Raw genomic sequence first — 17,948 nt, forward strand, 5'->3', positions numbered from 1 at the left:
GGAGGACTCAGTGATAATGCTAAATACTCCCCTAGTATCCAAATCACTAATAAGCAACTGGGGAGATTTTTGATATCTGAGAAATGAGAAGTTGGCAATAAGGTATTGTTTTTCAACCATCTGTCTAGTAAAACTTTAAAAAGAAAAATCAAGGAAAAACCCCTGTGCAGAAAAGAACACGGGGGAGCCACCACTCATGGGAGTAGGAAATGCAGAAGCTTTTCTGGAGAACAATTCAAAGCAGTCGTACCATCCTAACAATAGGAGCTAACCTGCACTGTTCTTAGAACTTTCTATATACCTCCGAATAAAACAGTATTATCTCCTCAGTTTCACAGATGAGAAATCTGAGCCAACAGAATTGATGATCAATAGCATATAGGAGAATGAAATAGCTTCCAAAAGCTGGCTCTCCACTTTGGTCTTTAACAACGAGTCTATTCGAGTGTAACTCTAATCTGGCCCGGCAATTCTCTACCTGAATAGACACCCCCAGAACCCCAGAACTATCTACAAGGGTCAATAACCTTCTTTCAAATACTATTAACTATTTTATCCTCATTTCTTATTCTAAAAATCCTCAGAATAATTTAAACTGAAATAAGATTGGTTCATTTACTTAACCTGAGATCAGATTTAAAACCACAGAGAAATCTGAGAAAAATTGAAATCTGACAATATATACCTGTTTTGTTTAATCTAAGAATCTTGAAATTTTAATGCTTCTTTCCCTGTTTTTCATTAATCATTTACTTGTATTAAGAAAGTACTGTAGTTCATTTAGGCCTCATCAACTTCTTGTGTAAATGATTAACAGTCATATTATTTCTCTTTTGAGGGAAGTTTTTATCCTTCCTATTATGCTTTCTAATGGGTTGTTGTTGATACATAAATAAATAAACTATTACATTTTGCATAGTTACTTTGTACTGAACATGGTAGATGACTGAATTTTGATTAGTTTTTAAAATATTATAGTTGATACTATTGGGTATGATACTAATATCATTATGTCCTCAAATAATTGTAATTTTGTTTCCTTATTTCAAAGGCTACCTTTTATTTATGTTTATACCTTATTAAATTCATGTAAACATCTCTAAATGACTTTATTCATGACATTTGTAAAAATCCCTGTTTTATTGCTGAGTTAAGTAAAAGTATTTTTACTATTTTCCCTTAAAGATAATTTTGAAATAGAAATAATCTTCTTATACCTATTTTAATATAAACTTAAAGCTCAGTAATGGTTATTAATTTTACTGAATATCTGATAAGAAAATCATGAACTATTTATGAGATATATCAATATAGACATATGTATATTTCCTGGGACAACTAGTAGCTTATGAAGGCCTGTTCCTTTAATATAATGTTTTTCTGAACTGGTAAAATTTCACTTAGGTTTTAATAATATATTCATAGAATTTTTTACATTTACTGATTTATTTACTATCTTCCCAGGATATGTCCTCAAGAATATGCTAGCCTTACAAAGTAAATGGAAAAAAAATTAACTTTAACTTTTTATGTTGTCAAAAAGTACATAATATAAACATTTGTCTGTTTCTTTAAAAGTTAAAAAAAGAATCAGTAAAATTATCTAGCTCTAGTGAATATGTAATTTTAATTTTTAATTTTTTAATTTACATATGACAGCGGAATGCATTACAATTCATATTACACATACAGAGCACAATTGTTCATATCTCTGGATGTATACAAAGTATATTCACACCAATTCACGTCTTCATACATGCACTTTGGATAATGAAGTCCATCTCATTCCATCATCATTTTTAACCTCATGCCTCCTCCCTTCCCCTCCCATCCCTCTGCCCTATCTAGAGTTCATCTACTCCTCCCCTGCTCTCCTTCCCTACCCCACCATGAATCAGTCTCTTTATATCAGAGAGAACATTCAGCATTTGTTTTTTTGGGGATTGGCTAACTTAGCATCATCTTCTCTAAGTCCATCCATTTACCTGCAAATGCCATGATTTTATTCTCTTTTATTGCTGGGTAATATTCCATAGTGTATATATGCCACATTTTTTTTTATCCATTCGTCTGCTGAAGGGCATCTAGGTTGGTTCCACAGTTTAGATATTGTGAATTGTGTTGCTATAAACATCGATGTGGCTGTGTCCCTGTAGTATACTGTTTCTAAGTCCTTTGGGTATAGACCGTGGAGAGGGATAACTGAGTCAAATGGTGGTTCCATTATCAGTTTTTATAAATGGGATGGATTCAAACTAAAAAGTTTCTTCTCAGCAAAAGAAACAATTTGTGAAGTGAATAGAGAGCCTACATCTTGGGAGCAAATCTTTACCCCTTGCACATCAGACAGAGCACTAATCTCTAGGGTATATAAAGAACTCAAAAAGCTAAACACCCCAAAACCATTTAATCAATGAATGGGCCAAGGACCTGAACATACAACTCTCAGAAGATGATATACAATCAATCAACAAATATATGAAAAAAATGCTCATCATCTCTAGCAATTAGAGAAATACAAATCAAAATTACTCTAAGGTTTCATCTCATTCCAGTCAAAATGGCAGCTGTTAAGAACACAAAGAACAGTAAGTGCTGGTGAGGATGTGGGGGGAAATGTACACTTATACACTGCTGGTGGGACTGCAAACTGGTGCAGCTACTGTGGAAAGCAATTTGGAGATTTTAATTTTAATTTTTAATAAACATTTATATTTTGATAATTTATATTTTCCCAGAAATTCTCCAACTAACTGGATTGTCACATATAAAACTTAAACAGAAAATCCTCTGATCTAATGTTTCTTTCTTGTCTGTTATATTCTCTTTCTCACACCTAACTTTACTATTTTTTCTTTGATATTTCCAAGATGTTATCTTTTGCTTTTTGAGATCATATCAATTCCATCTCCTTTCCATGCATTTGTTTCTTAATTTCTGTTACTTAAATTTTACAAAGTTTTAAAAAATGAAAATGAATGTACATTGTCCTTTGGAAGGAAAAATTGTTCATGTGTATCTGTTGCTTCAATTAATGGTAGCATCAAATTGTTCTTTTATAACATTGGGCCAATTGATCTTCTGGTGTTTGAAAGAAAAGCTCTCAAAATGTACCCAAGAGTATTGTCTCTCATTATTTATTCCCTTTGATCTTATCTACTTTAATGGTATATTATTTATGGCATTGTGGTTTCTGATTATTATAACTTCATGGTATGGAAAAAATTTTTCAAAATCCATTTATTCTCTTTCTGCCCTTTAGGTTTGTCATGCATTATTCTTTGTTTGAAATTAGCATTTGTTTCTCTCTTTTGTTGCATTTGCCTGATAAATATTTGCACATCTCTTCATTTACAGTTTTCCCTTGATAGTCTGATTTTTATTGTAACTCTGCTGTTTTTATGGGTCTTAGTATAATACATTACACAGTGCTTGGTTTTTCTCTTGCTTATCTTGTTGTAAATTCAAATTTATTTTACAGGGTTTCCACTAGGGGTGGATATGGACCATTCATCTTAATACATGAGAAACATAGTTCTGGAAAAACAACTGTACTCAAAGCAGAGACTGTGTCTCTGCATGTGTGGTTGAGAAAATGCTAAGATAGGGAACCAAGCATCAAGTGTTTTTACATTTGCTGTTTCTGACTGGAATTGGGGAACCCTTATCTTCACCCCCAGAAGCAGTATGGGAGGTAATGTGCTTTGTGGAAGTGTCTGTAACATGAGTAATAACAGCATCTCTAGTAAATCCAATTTTGTGGGCTAATTACTGGGAACATTTTCTTAACGGTCTTTCTAGATCAGCTAACACCTTTAACTTGGACAAGATATAAAACTTACAGTATGACTAAGGGATATATTTAAAAACTCAAAGTGACACAAAAGTGCCACAGATGCATATTTAAAATCTACAAGTGATCTTTTACCTGGTTTTGTATAGTAAAGAATGGCTGGGTTTAAAATTTAAGTTCTTGCACACAAACGGTTTAAGCCAAAGTGACCACATTGTATTATCACACACCATTTATCATCTTCAAAGATATTCCTCTCTACAACTGAGAGCTAGAAAATACTTCAAGCATCAAGCTTGCGAGTAGCTGCTGTAACTGGAGTGAGACTGTGTTGCCTGTGGAAATCAATCAAATTGAAGTGAGCCAGTTAAGTGAATGGCGGATTGTCACTGCTAAAATTCTTACTACTTCCAGTGACTTCTTTCCACACACATTCTAATTCATCACAGATCCCATCCCACAAGTGATGGGAAAAGCACACAGCGTGGATTCTGACATTCTTCATTGCTAAAGCACCTACACAATCCAAGGATTCTCAGAGCATACACAGTGAACTCCTCATGTGTTTGGGTTTGAATGCTTTTATCCACAGTGAGCTCCTATCACAAAAAGAATCTTATACCTAGAATTTAGCTGATTAAGCACATCAAAAAATATCTTTGAATATCCCTAAATTCAGACTTCAATTGCCAGGTCCCAGGTGTTTAGATAACAGCCAGTGATGTTCTTCTATTTCTCTTAAACTTTGGACAATTACTTCCCTTTTCCTACTTGTGGAGAATAAGCTGTATTTAAAGTAGGAAAAGAAAGATGTTACATAGGTGTAAATAACGGAATCTCTTTTTCTCCCCCCACCCCCTGCAGACTGAGTGCATACGATGGCTGGTTAAATACAGGATATATACAGGATATTACCATGTCCGTATTGCTTGACCTGAGTCTCTTATTCCACTTTGCACATGGCACACCAACTGCACATGTGCTAATATATACATTCTCTGCATAGAGAATTCTATAGGGACATATGTAGATATTGGCAAACAGTAGAGAAAGCTGCATTCCAGAGACCAGTGTGTACTGGATCTCAGAAAGGAGAGAGCAAGGCAAATACAAACACTAATGTGAAAAGAGATCAGATAATAAGGAACATAGACTCAGGAGATCCGCTCACCCACAGGCATCTTTCAGTAGGCAACAGTGCTCTAGAACTCTGGTGCCTCTGAACACAAATCCCACTTCTTGAATCACCCACACCAAACCTTTAAAGACATGCTTAGCACACAGTCCTGCTTAAGTGGAAGCCTTTGGTGGCTGATTTAATTAAAGGACTTCAGCATGTCCCATGGGCACAGGCTGAAGCACTTCTTTGGACCTAGACTTCTCCTTTGTGCCAATTTTCTATAGATACTTGGTTTTAATAAGCTTTTCTGAATATATAATTCTGACCTTGCAGAAACCTGTGACTAGTATTGTCAAACTCCTTTGGCACAAAGCACAAGTCTAATACATCTGGTCTAAATTATTGGAGCTTTCTGAATTTATGAATTTTTTTCCCTAAAAGATATGTGCTTCCAAAAATGAATAAGTAATGAATACCTAGTATAGTCCCAAAGACAACTGACTGAATTGGTTCAGAGTGGGGGATTTTCTATAACCTACACCACCCCTCCATTTCAAAAACTTGGCTCTTACTATCTACCTGTCTGGGTAACTTCTTCACTCAACAGCTTCTTTGCTCACATTTTACTATTTTGGAAAACAAGGAATATATCTATGAACATACTGGGAAATAAAGGCAAGCAGACTATCTAGGGATTAATGTGCACGCTGCAATGAATACAGAATCAGAGGGCGAGAGCTGTTATATAATTCCCTTCTCATGCAATAGAAAACAGATTTACTTAATTGCTTGTGCTTAAGGGCAATGTCATCTTGCATGGCTTACTGTTTTATACTGATGGGAGAATATTAAGTTACTAATGGCACAAGTCTATAAAAAAATTCATAGGCCATGAACTAGCATGTTAGAGAAGGAACAGAATTGGCAAGCAATGGCACTAATTTATGAAATTCCACGTTTCGGATGCTTGACTCTTCACAGAGATGATTTTATGCTTTCTGCGAAGCCCATCAGTGCCATGTAAATCAGGAGAGTTAAATTACATTATCAACCCCAATGTTCTCAACTACAAGTTCCTCTTCTAGAGAGCAACTATCGAGTTCAGCTTTTGAGCCTCTCTTTGTGGCTGTGGGATGCATGTTACAGACAAACTGCTTTGGATATTCAGTCTTGCAATACACATTTATTCAGCATTAAATAAGACAGAGAGTGTCATATTGGATGGAATATTACCAACAGCTTAGAATCCAGCTGATAAATCTAAAGCATAATCAGCTACATTATATGGCAAAGGTAATTAATATTTCAAACTGAATTTTTTTTAAAGAGAGAGAGAGAGAGAGAGAGAGAGAGAGAGAATTTTTTTTAATATTTATCTTTTTTTAGTTTTCGGCGGACACAACACCTTTGTTTGTATGTGGTACTGAGGATCGAACCCGGGCCGCACGCATGCCAGGCGAGCGCGCTACCGCTTGAGCCACATCCCCAGCCCTCAAACTGAATTTTTAAAAAAAGAATTAGCTATTGATGGACACAATACCTTTATTTTATTTATTTATTTTTATGCAGTGCTGAGGATCAAACCCAGGGCCTCACATGTGCCAGGCAAGGGCTCCACCACTGAGCCACACCCTTGGCCCCTCAAACTGAATTCTTGATTTAAGAATTAAGTTAGGAGAACTGCTGGGCTAGAGAAGAAGCCTTTCCCATCCTGAGTAAAGGACCCTCAGGGGAGTGACATGTGAACTTTTTACCCCTCCCACACCTTCCATCCAAGAAGGAGAAATTGCAAAAGACTACGGAGCAGCAAGTCGGCTGAAAATATTGGCACAAGCCTTTTCCTGTTGTGATAAAAGAAACTAGTCACAATTTTTAAAAGTGGGAGGCACTTAAATTTATAGTAAAAGAAAGGCTAAGGGACTATACCAATTAAGAATGTTCTCCAAAACTTTGATTCAGTGAGAACAATTAGAAAACTAATACTTATAAAACGAAATAAAGCAAAAAAAAAAAAAATAGAAAACAGAAATGGTACTGCAATTGAACATAATTCTAGGTAGATGTCTAATATCTCAGTTTTCCATTTTCTTTAAAAAAATTTCTCTTTTTTATACTGATATCCTGGAATTGCCTTAGCAAAACCCCAAAGTGGATGGCTTAAAGCAACAGATGTATGTCGTCTCATGGTCGTGGCAGCCAGAGGTCTGAAATGTGGGTGCTGGTATGGCCCTGCTCCCTCCAGAACCTGTAATTCTGATTTCTTCCTTGCCTGTTCTGGCTTCTGGTGCCCCAGGAACTTCTGGGCCTGTGCAGCATAACTACACTTCTGACTCCTCCATGGTCTCATAACCTTCTTTCCCCTGTGTGTCTGCATCTCTCTGTGCCTTTGTCTACAGAGCCTTCTTTTTATAAGGACACCAGTTATGCGGAAGACCTCAGATTGATTTTACTAAATTATTTTTGCAATAACCTCTTATTTCCAAATAAGGGTCATATTACGAGGCATTGGGCATTAGGAGTTTAAAACATATGAGAGAGGACACCCTCAAATTCCTAGCATCATCGTTAAAACTGTGTAATATCCTGATATGTTAATATACCTGTATAGGCATATACATATATTTAATAAGGTGTTGCCACATGAATGTATTTGAATTGGCCCTGATATGGTTTTCTGCTTCAGTGGATGCCTACACGGTAAATGCATAAGGACAAACCCAGGCTTGAAATCTCCATACAGTAGGAAGTTTCCGAGTCAAGGCACTAAGATGGCAGGTTGGCTGGCCCTGCTATCCTAAAGTTACACACATGCAGCCAGTCGATGGTCAGCCTTGGAGGCTCACCAACACTGAGCCATTATCCAAGTGTCAATTTTTCCTTGAGATCTGTGACTTTTATTTATTTATTTATTTTTAACATGGAACCCTCACCAATGAGGAGGCACAATGGAATGGAACCCTGAAGAAGACACACAGATCTGGGCTTGAAGTTCCACCAGTAACCAGATAAGGGACTCTAACAAAGTTTTTGTACTTTTCAAGTCCTCAATTTGTACACCTATACAATGAAGAGTCTTATGCTGTTGTCCAGAACAGCTACCAGGAACACTGGAGCGGGGCACTCAGATTAAATACTTATCAAATGTGACTTACCCCCAGTCCATCATAATATGACCTGTTCGAACTAAACATCTGTGTGAGAGTAATTTCCATGTCCTGGGATACTAACCACAACCTCTCATGAAGAATAGCATTTAGTATAAGTGAGACATGCATCAGTTTTAATTAAAATTACAGGTTGAAGTAAATGTGCTCAATTTCTGGTAATTACACAAACAAAATTAGATCAAAACAGAATTGAGACACCAGATTCACTCATTTCATATGCATTTCTAGGGCATCACCTATGGGCCTGATGGTTTTTTTTAAAGGCCACGTGTTACAGACTTGAGCAATAGAAAAAGGATGACAAAAATGTCATGACTTACCCCACCAACTTTCTCAAAGTGAGATCCATCTTTCTTAAAATCCGTGAGGGCCCCGTTGAAATACCAGGTGAACATAATGTCTAACAGTGGATCGTGTTGTGCCTGGCAGGGCAAAATGACGCTTTCACCCACAGAAACGTCCATGTTAGATGGCGCCAGCGTTATCCTAGTTGGTTCTATTAGGGAGATAATTCATAAGTAAAACTTTAGCATTTCTGTTGTGATGAAAGCAATTTGTACAGGTAAATTCTTCATCCACCTTAGAGTGTGTGTGCTTTTATATGCTTAGGTATACACACACATCTATGCAATGAAAAGTCTCCATGGTTAAAATAGATGTTTTAATGCAGTCCTATAATACATTTCATGGGATCCACCAAATCTTGTGAAAATAATTAGCATATCTGAGTTTACAGGTTATAAAAGTTTAAGATGAAAGTCACCAGTAAGCAAGAGTTATAGTAAGACTGAAAAATCCATTTCAACTTAGTTTTAAGGTTTTGTGAAATATAGTGGGAGAAACAGAAACTACTGTGTTTTCACCAACTTTCAATGACTAAAAAACACATTAACATCAAAATTCAAATAGACTCAAACCTTTGATGTGTACGTGGATTTGAAAAGCTTAGAATAAGCTTAGAGATGCTTAGAATAAGCGCAACGGGAGGACACTCTGCTAAAATGTTAACTGATGTCGTTTTTTTTCCCCAGTGGAAATGTCTGTGGCACATTCTGCCTGCCCTTACCATGTACCTTCCATCTTTTCTGAATTAAATTTCCTTGCTCCAATTTTCCCAGTGCCATTCCCCTTGATGTTACACCATGTGGCAGCAAATGTCTTCAAAAGTCACTTGCATATGTGGTCTGTACTTGCTTGATTAAATAGCCTCTTTAACCCAGTAGTTGGGCATAGGTCTCCCTGACCAACCTGTTCTCATCAAGGTCCCCTGCTGTGAGACCCAATGATAAAGTCTTGGTCTCATTATTTGAGGCTCTAAGCTCTGTCACACTTGATCGCTGGTTCTCCCTTGTACTCTTTCCTCAGCTGGGTTTTGGGACATCACGTTCCTGCAGTTTTATTTACTGTCCTGGTCACTCCTTTTCTGTATCTCTCTTTATGGTCTCGCTTCTGCTACTATATTTCTTAGTGTACAATGAATGTGTCAAGCTCAGTCCTTTTTAAAATTCTTTTTTAAGGTGATCTCAGATGGTGTCTTGGCTTCAAGTCCTCATCTATATGCCAACAACTGTGAAAGGTATCTCTTCATCTTTGATTTACCCAAGTCCAAGGTCATCTATCCAACCACCTACTCACTGTCTCCACTTAGGTGTCAGTCACCATTAGTTCCCATAAAGTACATTGTAGGATCAAATTCTTAACTCTTTTGAATTAAGGCAGAGCAGAGTGCAATGCTTTGGCTGATGAAATGTATGTAGGAGTTACATGTAGCAGCGACAGGCAGAATTCTGCAGGAACTAATAGGTAATGTGATGTGTCTCCTTCCTGTCCTGTGGTGACATGCACTGTCCCAGATGGTGGAGACACTGGGGGTCTTTGTTCCTGAGTGAGGAAGCAATGCTGACTCACTGAGGACTTGCAGTATGCATGAAAAATGAAGCCAGGCTATTTTAATCCACTGAGATTTTGGCCAATCTCTGATCTGCTTTACAGGGAAACATCCTAACGATATTCTAAACGTCCAAACTATGCTCATGCTCTTCTTTCACCCCAAAGCTTTGAAACCCACAGCCTGAGCAATCCCAGCTGTTCTTCCATTTTTTCCATTTCTTCACCACACACCCTGCAGTCCCTCCTGACTCCTTTCGGAGACCTCAAATCCAATTTGTAAACACCTTCTCCTTCAGAATATATGCAGAATCTTATCCCATCCCATCAGCTCCTCAGCTGCCAATCTCACTTGGATCATTATCACCTCCTGTTGGTTAACAGCCATGGGCTCCTGAGACTTTGAAAAGCAGCTAGAGTCACCCTTTCACATCATCTTATTTCTCTGCTGAAAACCTTGCAGTAGTTCCACTTTTCAATCCAAGTGAAAACTGAAGTCTTAGCAAGATCTACAATTGGTCCACATAACTGCACCCTAGAAATCTCCTGGTAAACTCCTTTATCTCCCTGGAGTCTTTGTACCAAAATTTCTATCTCACTTATCTTGATTCATGCTCTAACTCATCTTTCTTCATATATTCTCTTTACTTTCTCAATTGTTTGCAATATGCTTCCTTCTAATGATCTCCTATTTCTTCTTCCTAATTTTCATTACTCTATCTTGGGCAGAATGTAAGAAGGATGACTACAGATTCTGTTTCAATGTTTCCACTGATCCAGCTCAAACAGTGGGTACATAATAGGTGCTCAATTTTTTTCCTGAATGGATAAATGAACAAAATTAACCCAAACTTAAATCTTATCGATATCAACAGTTATTTGATGAGCTTGAACATCTCCAGAAAAGACCAATGAAAAAGAGAGCACACCTAAAAGATCTGACCCAATAGGAGAACATAAAATAAAAGGAGATTATCAGCATATGCCATTTTCCCATCATCCCAGCACAGTAGCCAAGGTACCCCGCCATGTCCACTGTGCTGTGCTATAGAAGTACACAGTGTCATTTTCTTGACCATCACGTGTTAAAAACACAAGCGCAAACACAGTTTCTACCTTCACAATGTACCACATTTTGTGGAAAACACATGGCCAGTTTCTTTAACCATAATATTAATATATGTCATGAAACGCATCTCTGATAAACCCATCTTGACGAAACACACGCACCTGTGACTACCAACTGTGTTGTCCCGTTGGCTTTCCCAAATTGGTTTTCTGCTGTGCAGGTATAGGTTCCTGAGTCAGCCTTTGTCACGTTGTCTATTTTGAGTCCTCCATCTTTTAAAAAAGAAAATCTAAAGGAAACGTACATTTGATCAATAAATGTGTAATAGTAACTTTTTTTTGAAAAAATAAATAGTAATTTTTTTTTCAGAATTTATTATCTTATGCTAATACTGTTAAGGCCTGATAAACTAAGCCTAGGCCTTTTAGGAATAAAGAAAATGAAAAGAAAACATGCACAGATACACAGAGTTGAATAAGAAAAGATGCTCTACCAAATTGAACTTTGCATAATGTTTTTATGCAGCATTACTAAACAGCATTACTTAACATTGCACCTAATTTGTAAATGCCTTTATCAAATAAGTGTGAAATGTTTTCCAAAAATATACATTGTGGTAGATTATTCATGGGGTAGCCTTGTAAGTTTTCAGAAAATAAATAAGGGAATGACCTCATTTCCCTTAAATTTGAAAAAATATATGAAAACCAAGAAACCTGCTTGTCTTTCACTATGAACTTGGAAAGTCACAATTGACTTAATAAAAATTCAAGTTTTGTAAAACATAAAAATTGTGTGGTCACCTATGAGCTATTGTAAAGATTCTGAAAACTTTGATTAATATTACTTTTAAGTTTTTGAGCATTCATTTGAAACACTTAAAGCTTTAGCATCTTACTAATTGATCAAGGAAATATTATAAGTGTCTTATATGCAACAGGCACTCAGAAAGTCTCTGGGGTTTTTTTATCTATAGATAAAAAGTCTCCATCTTTGTGGAAATAACAGTCTACTAGAATCACAGACATTAAGCCACTAAGTAAATGTGAAAAGTTCAGAGATTTGAGAAGTATTCTGAAGGAGAGGGAGAGGGTGAAGGAGAATTACTTTATGTGAACTTCCAAGGTAGGGGGTTTCAGAAGTCCTCTTAGAAGGGGAGTCACTTGCACCAAGAAAGAACAGGATAGGATTAACATCTCTCATCCGTCTGATCCTTGTACCTTTGTTGCCCAACTTGTCTACTCATGATTATATTCTCTCTCTTTGAATTCCTAAAATCATTATATCTATACTATCTACTGACAACTGAGAAGGGCTTTTATCTTTTGTGATTCATATTCTTAATGCATGAGTGTTGCATTTATGCAAATGGATGGCAAACTTCTTAAAAAGCTTTGGAGCCCCAGTGTCAGAATAGTTAATACATGTTTCCACTTTTTGGGCCACCCAGCAGAAGAGCCAGATAAGATGACAAGGACATTAGAATAGAATGGAGGATATCAACTCAGGCTTTAAATATTATCTTATTTGTTGCAAGATATTTAGATGTGTAACATCATTATGACTACAGAGTCACAAAACAAGTCACTGTGAGTAGAGTTTATGTATCAAATAATATAGGCAGTATTGATTTTGTATGGTTTTGAATAGCCTGGTGATTTACTTTCATTTGCATCCTCCTACCTTTTCTTGAGTAAAGAGGTCCAGGGAAAATTAGCACCAGTACACAGGGGCTGTTCATGATACTGGACCCTGAGGAGAGCTATCCATGAATGTTTGCTAGTCATGTATTATTTTTCTTAACTATATCAAGTTAGGTTAAAAACAAGAGTTTGGGATATTTGGCCTACTAAGAAAATCAAGGAACAAGAGTATTGTATTTCAAATTGGGGAAATTACATTAAAAAAAAACTTAAAAATTCCAAGAATTTTCCTAGGAATCAATAGAAAAGCACATTGTATTTGATTTCCTTCATGAACTGTGATTATTTGTTTGGTATAAAATAAAAGCCCATTTTTGTCTCAAAAAGGTAATCAAAGAACTTTACAAAAAATATCTTTATATCTTAGTCTCCCAGAGGGCACAGACTTTTTAAAAAATTAGTATGCAATAATAACTGAATTCCCTGCAGAGTAGAAAGATGCATGAAAATTTAAGATACTGAAGTATGGATCAGGAATTTTGAGAACCATGGGGAGTAAACTTAAGTCTAAATCATGCCTCTCTCCCTCCACCTGCCCAATCCTTGCTGAGACTTTCCTCTCTGGTAGCACATTGACTGTAGGAAGAAGACTATGTCCTCAATCTGAAAACTTAGAAATGACTTACCTAAAGCAAAGATAAAATTACTAATTACTATTACTATTAAAGAAAAAGCCAACATAGAGGGAGAGGTAAAAGATAAAGCGAGAAACTAATTGAGGAAAAGAGAGTGATGAGATATCTGATCGAGAAACTCCTTGGAAGAAAGAGAAACTGTAATCAAGGACACTGCTCCCAGCACATTCTAGTTGCTGATCCCATCAGTAAAATTTGGGGGCCATGACACACAAAGAGAATATCACTTGATCCAAAACACTGCTCTCCAAATGTCACCCATGAAAAGAAAATCGGGATTTGCTGGAGACTTTAAATATGTAAAGAAAGGAAGCTGGCCAATGATATCAGAAGGTTAGGAAGACATTTAAATGACAGAGGCAAACTCATCTGGTTTGAATGACAGGAAGGGGACAGAACTGGAAACTCGATGAATTAGTAAGCTTTCAAACAAAGACAAAAAAATGCCTCCTGTTGACTGATCAGATGTTGAGCTTTCATTTATAGCTTCTGATCTTGATATCACAAAAGTAAGATAGGAAATTCCAGTTATCTCTTCATGTTATGAATTAGTAAATTTCCACTAAAAATAAGAAATTATTTGGAATATTGGGAGAACAAGAAGTCCTTCATTGTATTAACTCAAGTTAAAATTGGGCAAATTTGTCTTCATGGCCATGTTGACATGAGGCACAACTTCATAGGCCGGGACTAACATCTTAGGAATCACTCGAGGACTTGAAAACAAACATAATGACTCTCAAAGAATGTAAACTCTGTGTGTATCATAAAAATTGAGCTAATTGGTTATTTTCTTCCTAAATTGGTTCTTCCAGTAAGTTCTAAAAGGCCCACAGGGCATTTTGCACAACATAAAAATAAACAATATTCAGTAAATGGATGAAGTAATTGTTTCTCAACAGAAAACCTTCAATAAGCCAAGCTTCCCTACAGAGATTTGAAGTGAAAATTTTATACCACTTCACTATAAATGAAATTGCTTTCTAAGCTTTCTGGGAACCGGTTTTTCTGCAAACAGAGCTGAAAATATAGATAACAATGAGAGACTCTAGTCTTGGCACAGAAGGTTAAATAAAGATTTCTGAGAATAACATTCAGAAACATGGTACTCCAGTTTGCTTTGAGTAATGGGCAATTTAAATCACTGTGGCATTTTAACTTCTTGATCAGTTTCATAATATACCTTTATGTGTAATTTTTATTGGCCTTTCCTGTTGTAGCAAGAGGTTAATTATTTCCCTTAACTTTATGCAGTCTGCGGATGGTTTGGGATAAGTCAACGTAATTGCTCTAAGCTGCTCTAATGATCCATGCTACAATTCAGTGATGGCATTGAATTTATGACTTTTTTTTACAGTTTTTTTATTGGTTGTTCAAAACATTACATAGTTCTTGATATATCATATTTCACACTTTGATTCAAGTGGGTTATGAACTCCCATTTTTACCCCGTATACAGATTGCAGAATCACATCAGTTACACTTCCACTGATTTACATATTGACATACTCATGTCTGTTGTATTCTGCTGCCTTTCCTATCCTCTACTATCCCCCATCCCCTCCCCTCCCCTCCCCTCTTCTCTCTCTACCCCCTCTACTGTAATTCATTTCTCCCCCTTGTATTCTTTTTCCCTTTCCCCTCACTTCCTCTTGTATGTAATTTTGTATAACCCTGAGGGTCTCCTTCCATTTCCAAGCAATTTCCCTTCTCTCTCCCTTTCCCTCCAATCTCTCATCTCTGTTTAATGTTAGTCATCTTCTCATGCTCTTCTTCCCTACTCTGTTCTTAGTTACTCTCCTTATATCAAAGAAGACATTTGGCATTTGTTTTTTTAGGGATTGGCTAGCTTCACTTAGCATAATCTGCTCTAATGCCATCCATTTCCCTCCAAATTCTATAATTTTGTCATTTTTTAATGCAGAGTAATACTCCATTGTGTATAAATGCCACATTTTTTTTTATCCATTCGTCTATTGAAGGGCATCTAGGTTGCTTCCACAGTCTTGCTATTGTGAATTGTACTGCTATGAACATCGATGTAGCAGTGTCCCTGTAGCATGCTGTTTTTAGGTCTTTAGGGAATAGACCCAGAAGGGGAATAGCTGGATCAAATGGTGGTTCCATTCCCAGCTTTCCAAGAAATCTCCATACTGCTTTCCAAATTGGTTGCACCAATTTGCAGTCCCACCAACAATGTACAAGTGTACCCTTTTCCCCACATCCTCGCCAGCACTTGTTGTTGTTTGACTTCATAATGGCTCCCAATCTTACTGGAGTGAGATGATATCTTAGGGTGGTTTTGATTTGCATTTCTCTGACTGCTAAGGATGGTGAGCATTTTTTCATGTACTTGTTGACTGATTGTATGTCCTCCTCTGAGAAGTGTCTGTTTAGGTCCTTGGCCCATTTGTTGATTGGGTTATTTGTTATCTTATTGTCTAATTTTTTGAGTTCTTTATATACTCTGGATATTAGGGCTCTATCTGAAGTGTGAGGAGTAAAGATTTGTTCCCATGATGTAGGCTCCCTATTTACCTCTCTTATTGTTTCTTTTGCTGAGAAAAAACTTTTTAGTTTGAGCAAGTCCCATTTGTTGATTCTAGATATTAATTCTTGTGCTATGGGTGTCCTATTGAGGAATTTGGAGCCCGACCCCACAGTATGTAGGTCGTAGCCAACTTTTTCTTCTATCAGATGCCTTGTCTCTGGTTTGATATCAAGCTCCTTGATCCATTTTGAGTTAACTTTTGTGCATGGCGAGAGAAAGGGATTCAGTTTCATTTTGTTGCATATGGATTTCCAGTTTTCCCAGCACCATTTGTTGAAGATGCTATCCTTCCTCCATTGCATGCTTTTAGCCCCTTTATCAAATATAAGAAAGTTGTAGTTTTGTGGGTTGGTTTCTGTGTCCTCTATTCTGTACCATTGATCCACCCGCCTGTTTTGGTACCAATACCATGCTGTTTTTGTTACTATTGCTCTGTACCCAAAAGGGTCTACAAAGAAACTATTAGAGCTAATAAATGAATTCAGCAAAGTGGCAGGATATAAAATCAACACGCATAAATCAAAGGCATTCCTGTATATCAGCGACAAACCCTCTGAAATGGAAATGAGGACAACCACTCCATTCACAATATCCTCAAAAATAATAAAATACTTGGGAATCAACCTAACAAAAGAGGTAAAAGACTTATACAATGAAAACTACAGAACTCTAAAGAGAGAAATTGAAGAAGATCTTAGAAGATGGAAAAATATACCCTGTTCATGGATAGGCAGAACTAACATCATCAAAATGGCGATATTACCAAAAGTTCTCTATAGGTTTAATGCAATGCCAATCAAAATCCCAATGGCATTTGTTGTAGATATAGAGAAAGCAATCATGAAATTCATATGGAAAAATAAAAGACCCAGAATAGCAAAAACAATGCTAAGCAGGAAGTGTGAATCAGGTGGTATAGTGATACCCGACTTCAAACTATACTACAGAATTTATGACTTTTAAAAAACACTGTTTGCTCAGAAAGTATAGTGTTGTCTAGGCAACGCTGACCTGTGCTTTAGGATGGCATTTAAACATCCGTAATAACAGTGTGTTCCAGAACATGAAAAATATGGGGTGCTCCATATACAAAGCAGGGTGTTTGAAGATACTGTTTTCCCTTTGCCTGTGTTCTGAATATGATGGCAACTTATTCAACTCGGATTTAACAAACACACTGCCACTCCTCCTTTACTCAGGAAGTGCACCTCAGCAGAGATGAGACCGCATGAAGTCGAATTGATTACTGCTGTACAGAAAATTGACAATGCTATTTTGGGTAGTGCCTTCTGAGCATGTATTCTAAGGGCTGTTTGCATACAATTAGCTCCAAGAGAAAAGCACTCACCATGCATATGCTAGATAATGATAGTCAAGGAAAGGAACTATGTATTGATGAAACAGAGACAAAATAAACACCAGAGAAAAAGACAGGGTATCTTCTCACCTACAGCTACTCTCACACCTACAAGTTTGGCAGAAGCACTGTCCCCCCTGCAGTTCAAAGATAACCTGCAGACAGTGTTTAGAAAAATAATACTAAATTTTCATTCTTTCTGGTCTTTCATCTTATAAATCCAACAGTGTTGGTTTAGTAATCATTAGTCAGACAATCTACTAGGAAAAGAGAAGCAGAAGGGGAAAGAGTCAACTGTTAATGATCATATGTTTGAGGAAGGCAGCGGTGTAATTAGAAGTGGCCCTGTAGTTTTGTCAGACACACATGTTCCATGGAGCAGGCACCTGAAGTCCTAGAGTAGATGGAGATTGGCTTCACTCTGCAGCTGGGGAAACACTGAATTCAGACCAACAGACATGCCTTCATATTCGTAAGGATGGAATGAACAATAAAAGGTCATTTGCTTCACTTCAATTCAGTCTTTCTAAATGCATATTATCAGGTCAAATATATCTGGAGCTAAATGAATTTATATGAAAGTGACAAAAATTTTCTCTCTAGAGGACTCAAATCTGTAGGGAAAAAAAGGACCTTTATAGAGGATTTCCAGCCTAAATGATTATA

At 36.8% G+C, this 17,948-nt stretch overlaps 1 protein-coding gene across 1 annotated transcript in view; it reads right to left on the reverse strand.

Moving 5' to 3' along the window:
• The window catches only part of CNTN3 (contactin 3), a 335,296-nt gene that overhangs the window by 47,418 nt on the left and 269,930 nt on the right, over nucleotides 1–17,948 (reverse strand). Inside the window, exons 12-13 of the mRNA XM_081276337.1 lie at nucleotides 11,198–11,325; nucleotides 8,401–8,576 (exon numbers count right to left, since the gene is read on the reverse strand). Coding sequence (XP_081132463.1) covers nucleotides 8,401–8,576; nucleotides 11,198–11,325 — 304 coding nt within the window. The remainder of the gene's footprint in view (nucleotides 1–8,400; nucleotides 8,577–11,197; nucleotides 11,326–17,948) is intronic.

The sequence above is a fragment of the Spermophilus citellus genome, assembly GCF_964194105.1.
Source record: "Spermophilus citellus genome assembly, chromosome: 19".
In the NCBI taxonomy this organism is placed as follows: Eukaryota; Metazoa; Chordata; class Mammalia; order Rodentia; family Sciuridae; genus Spermophilus; species Spermophilus citellus.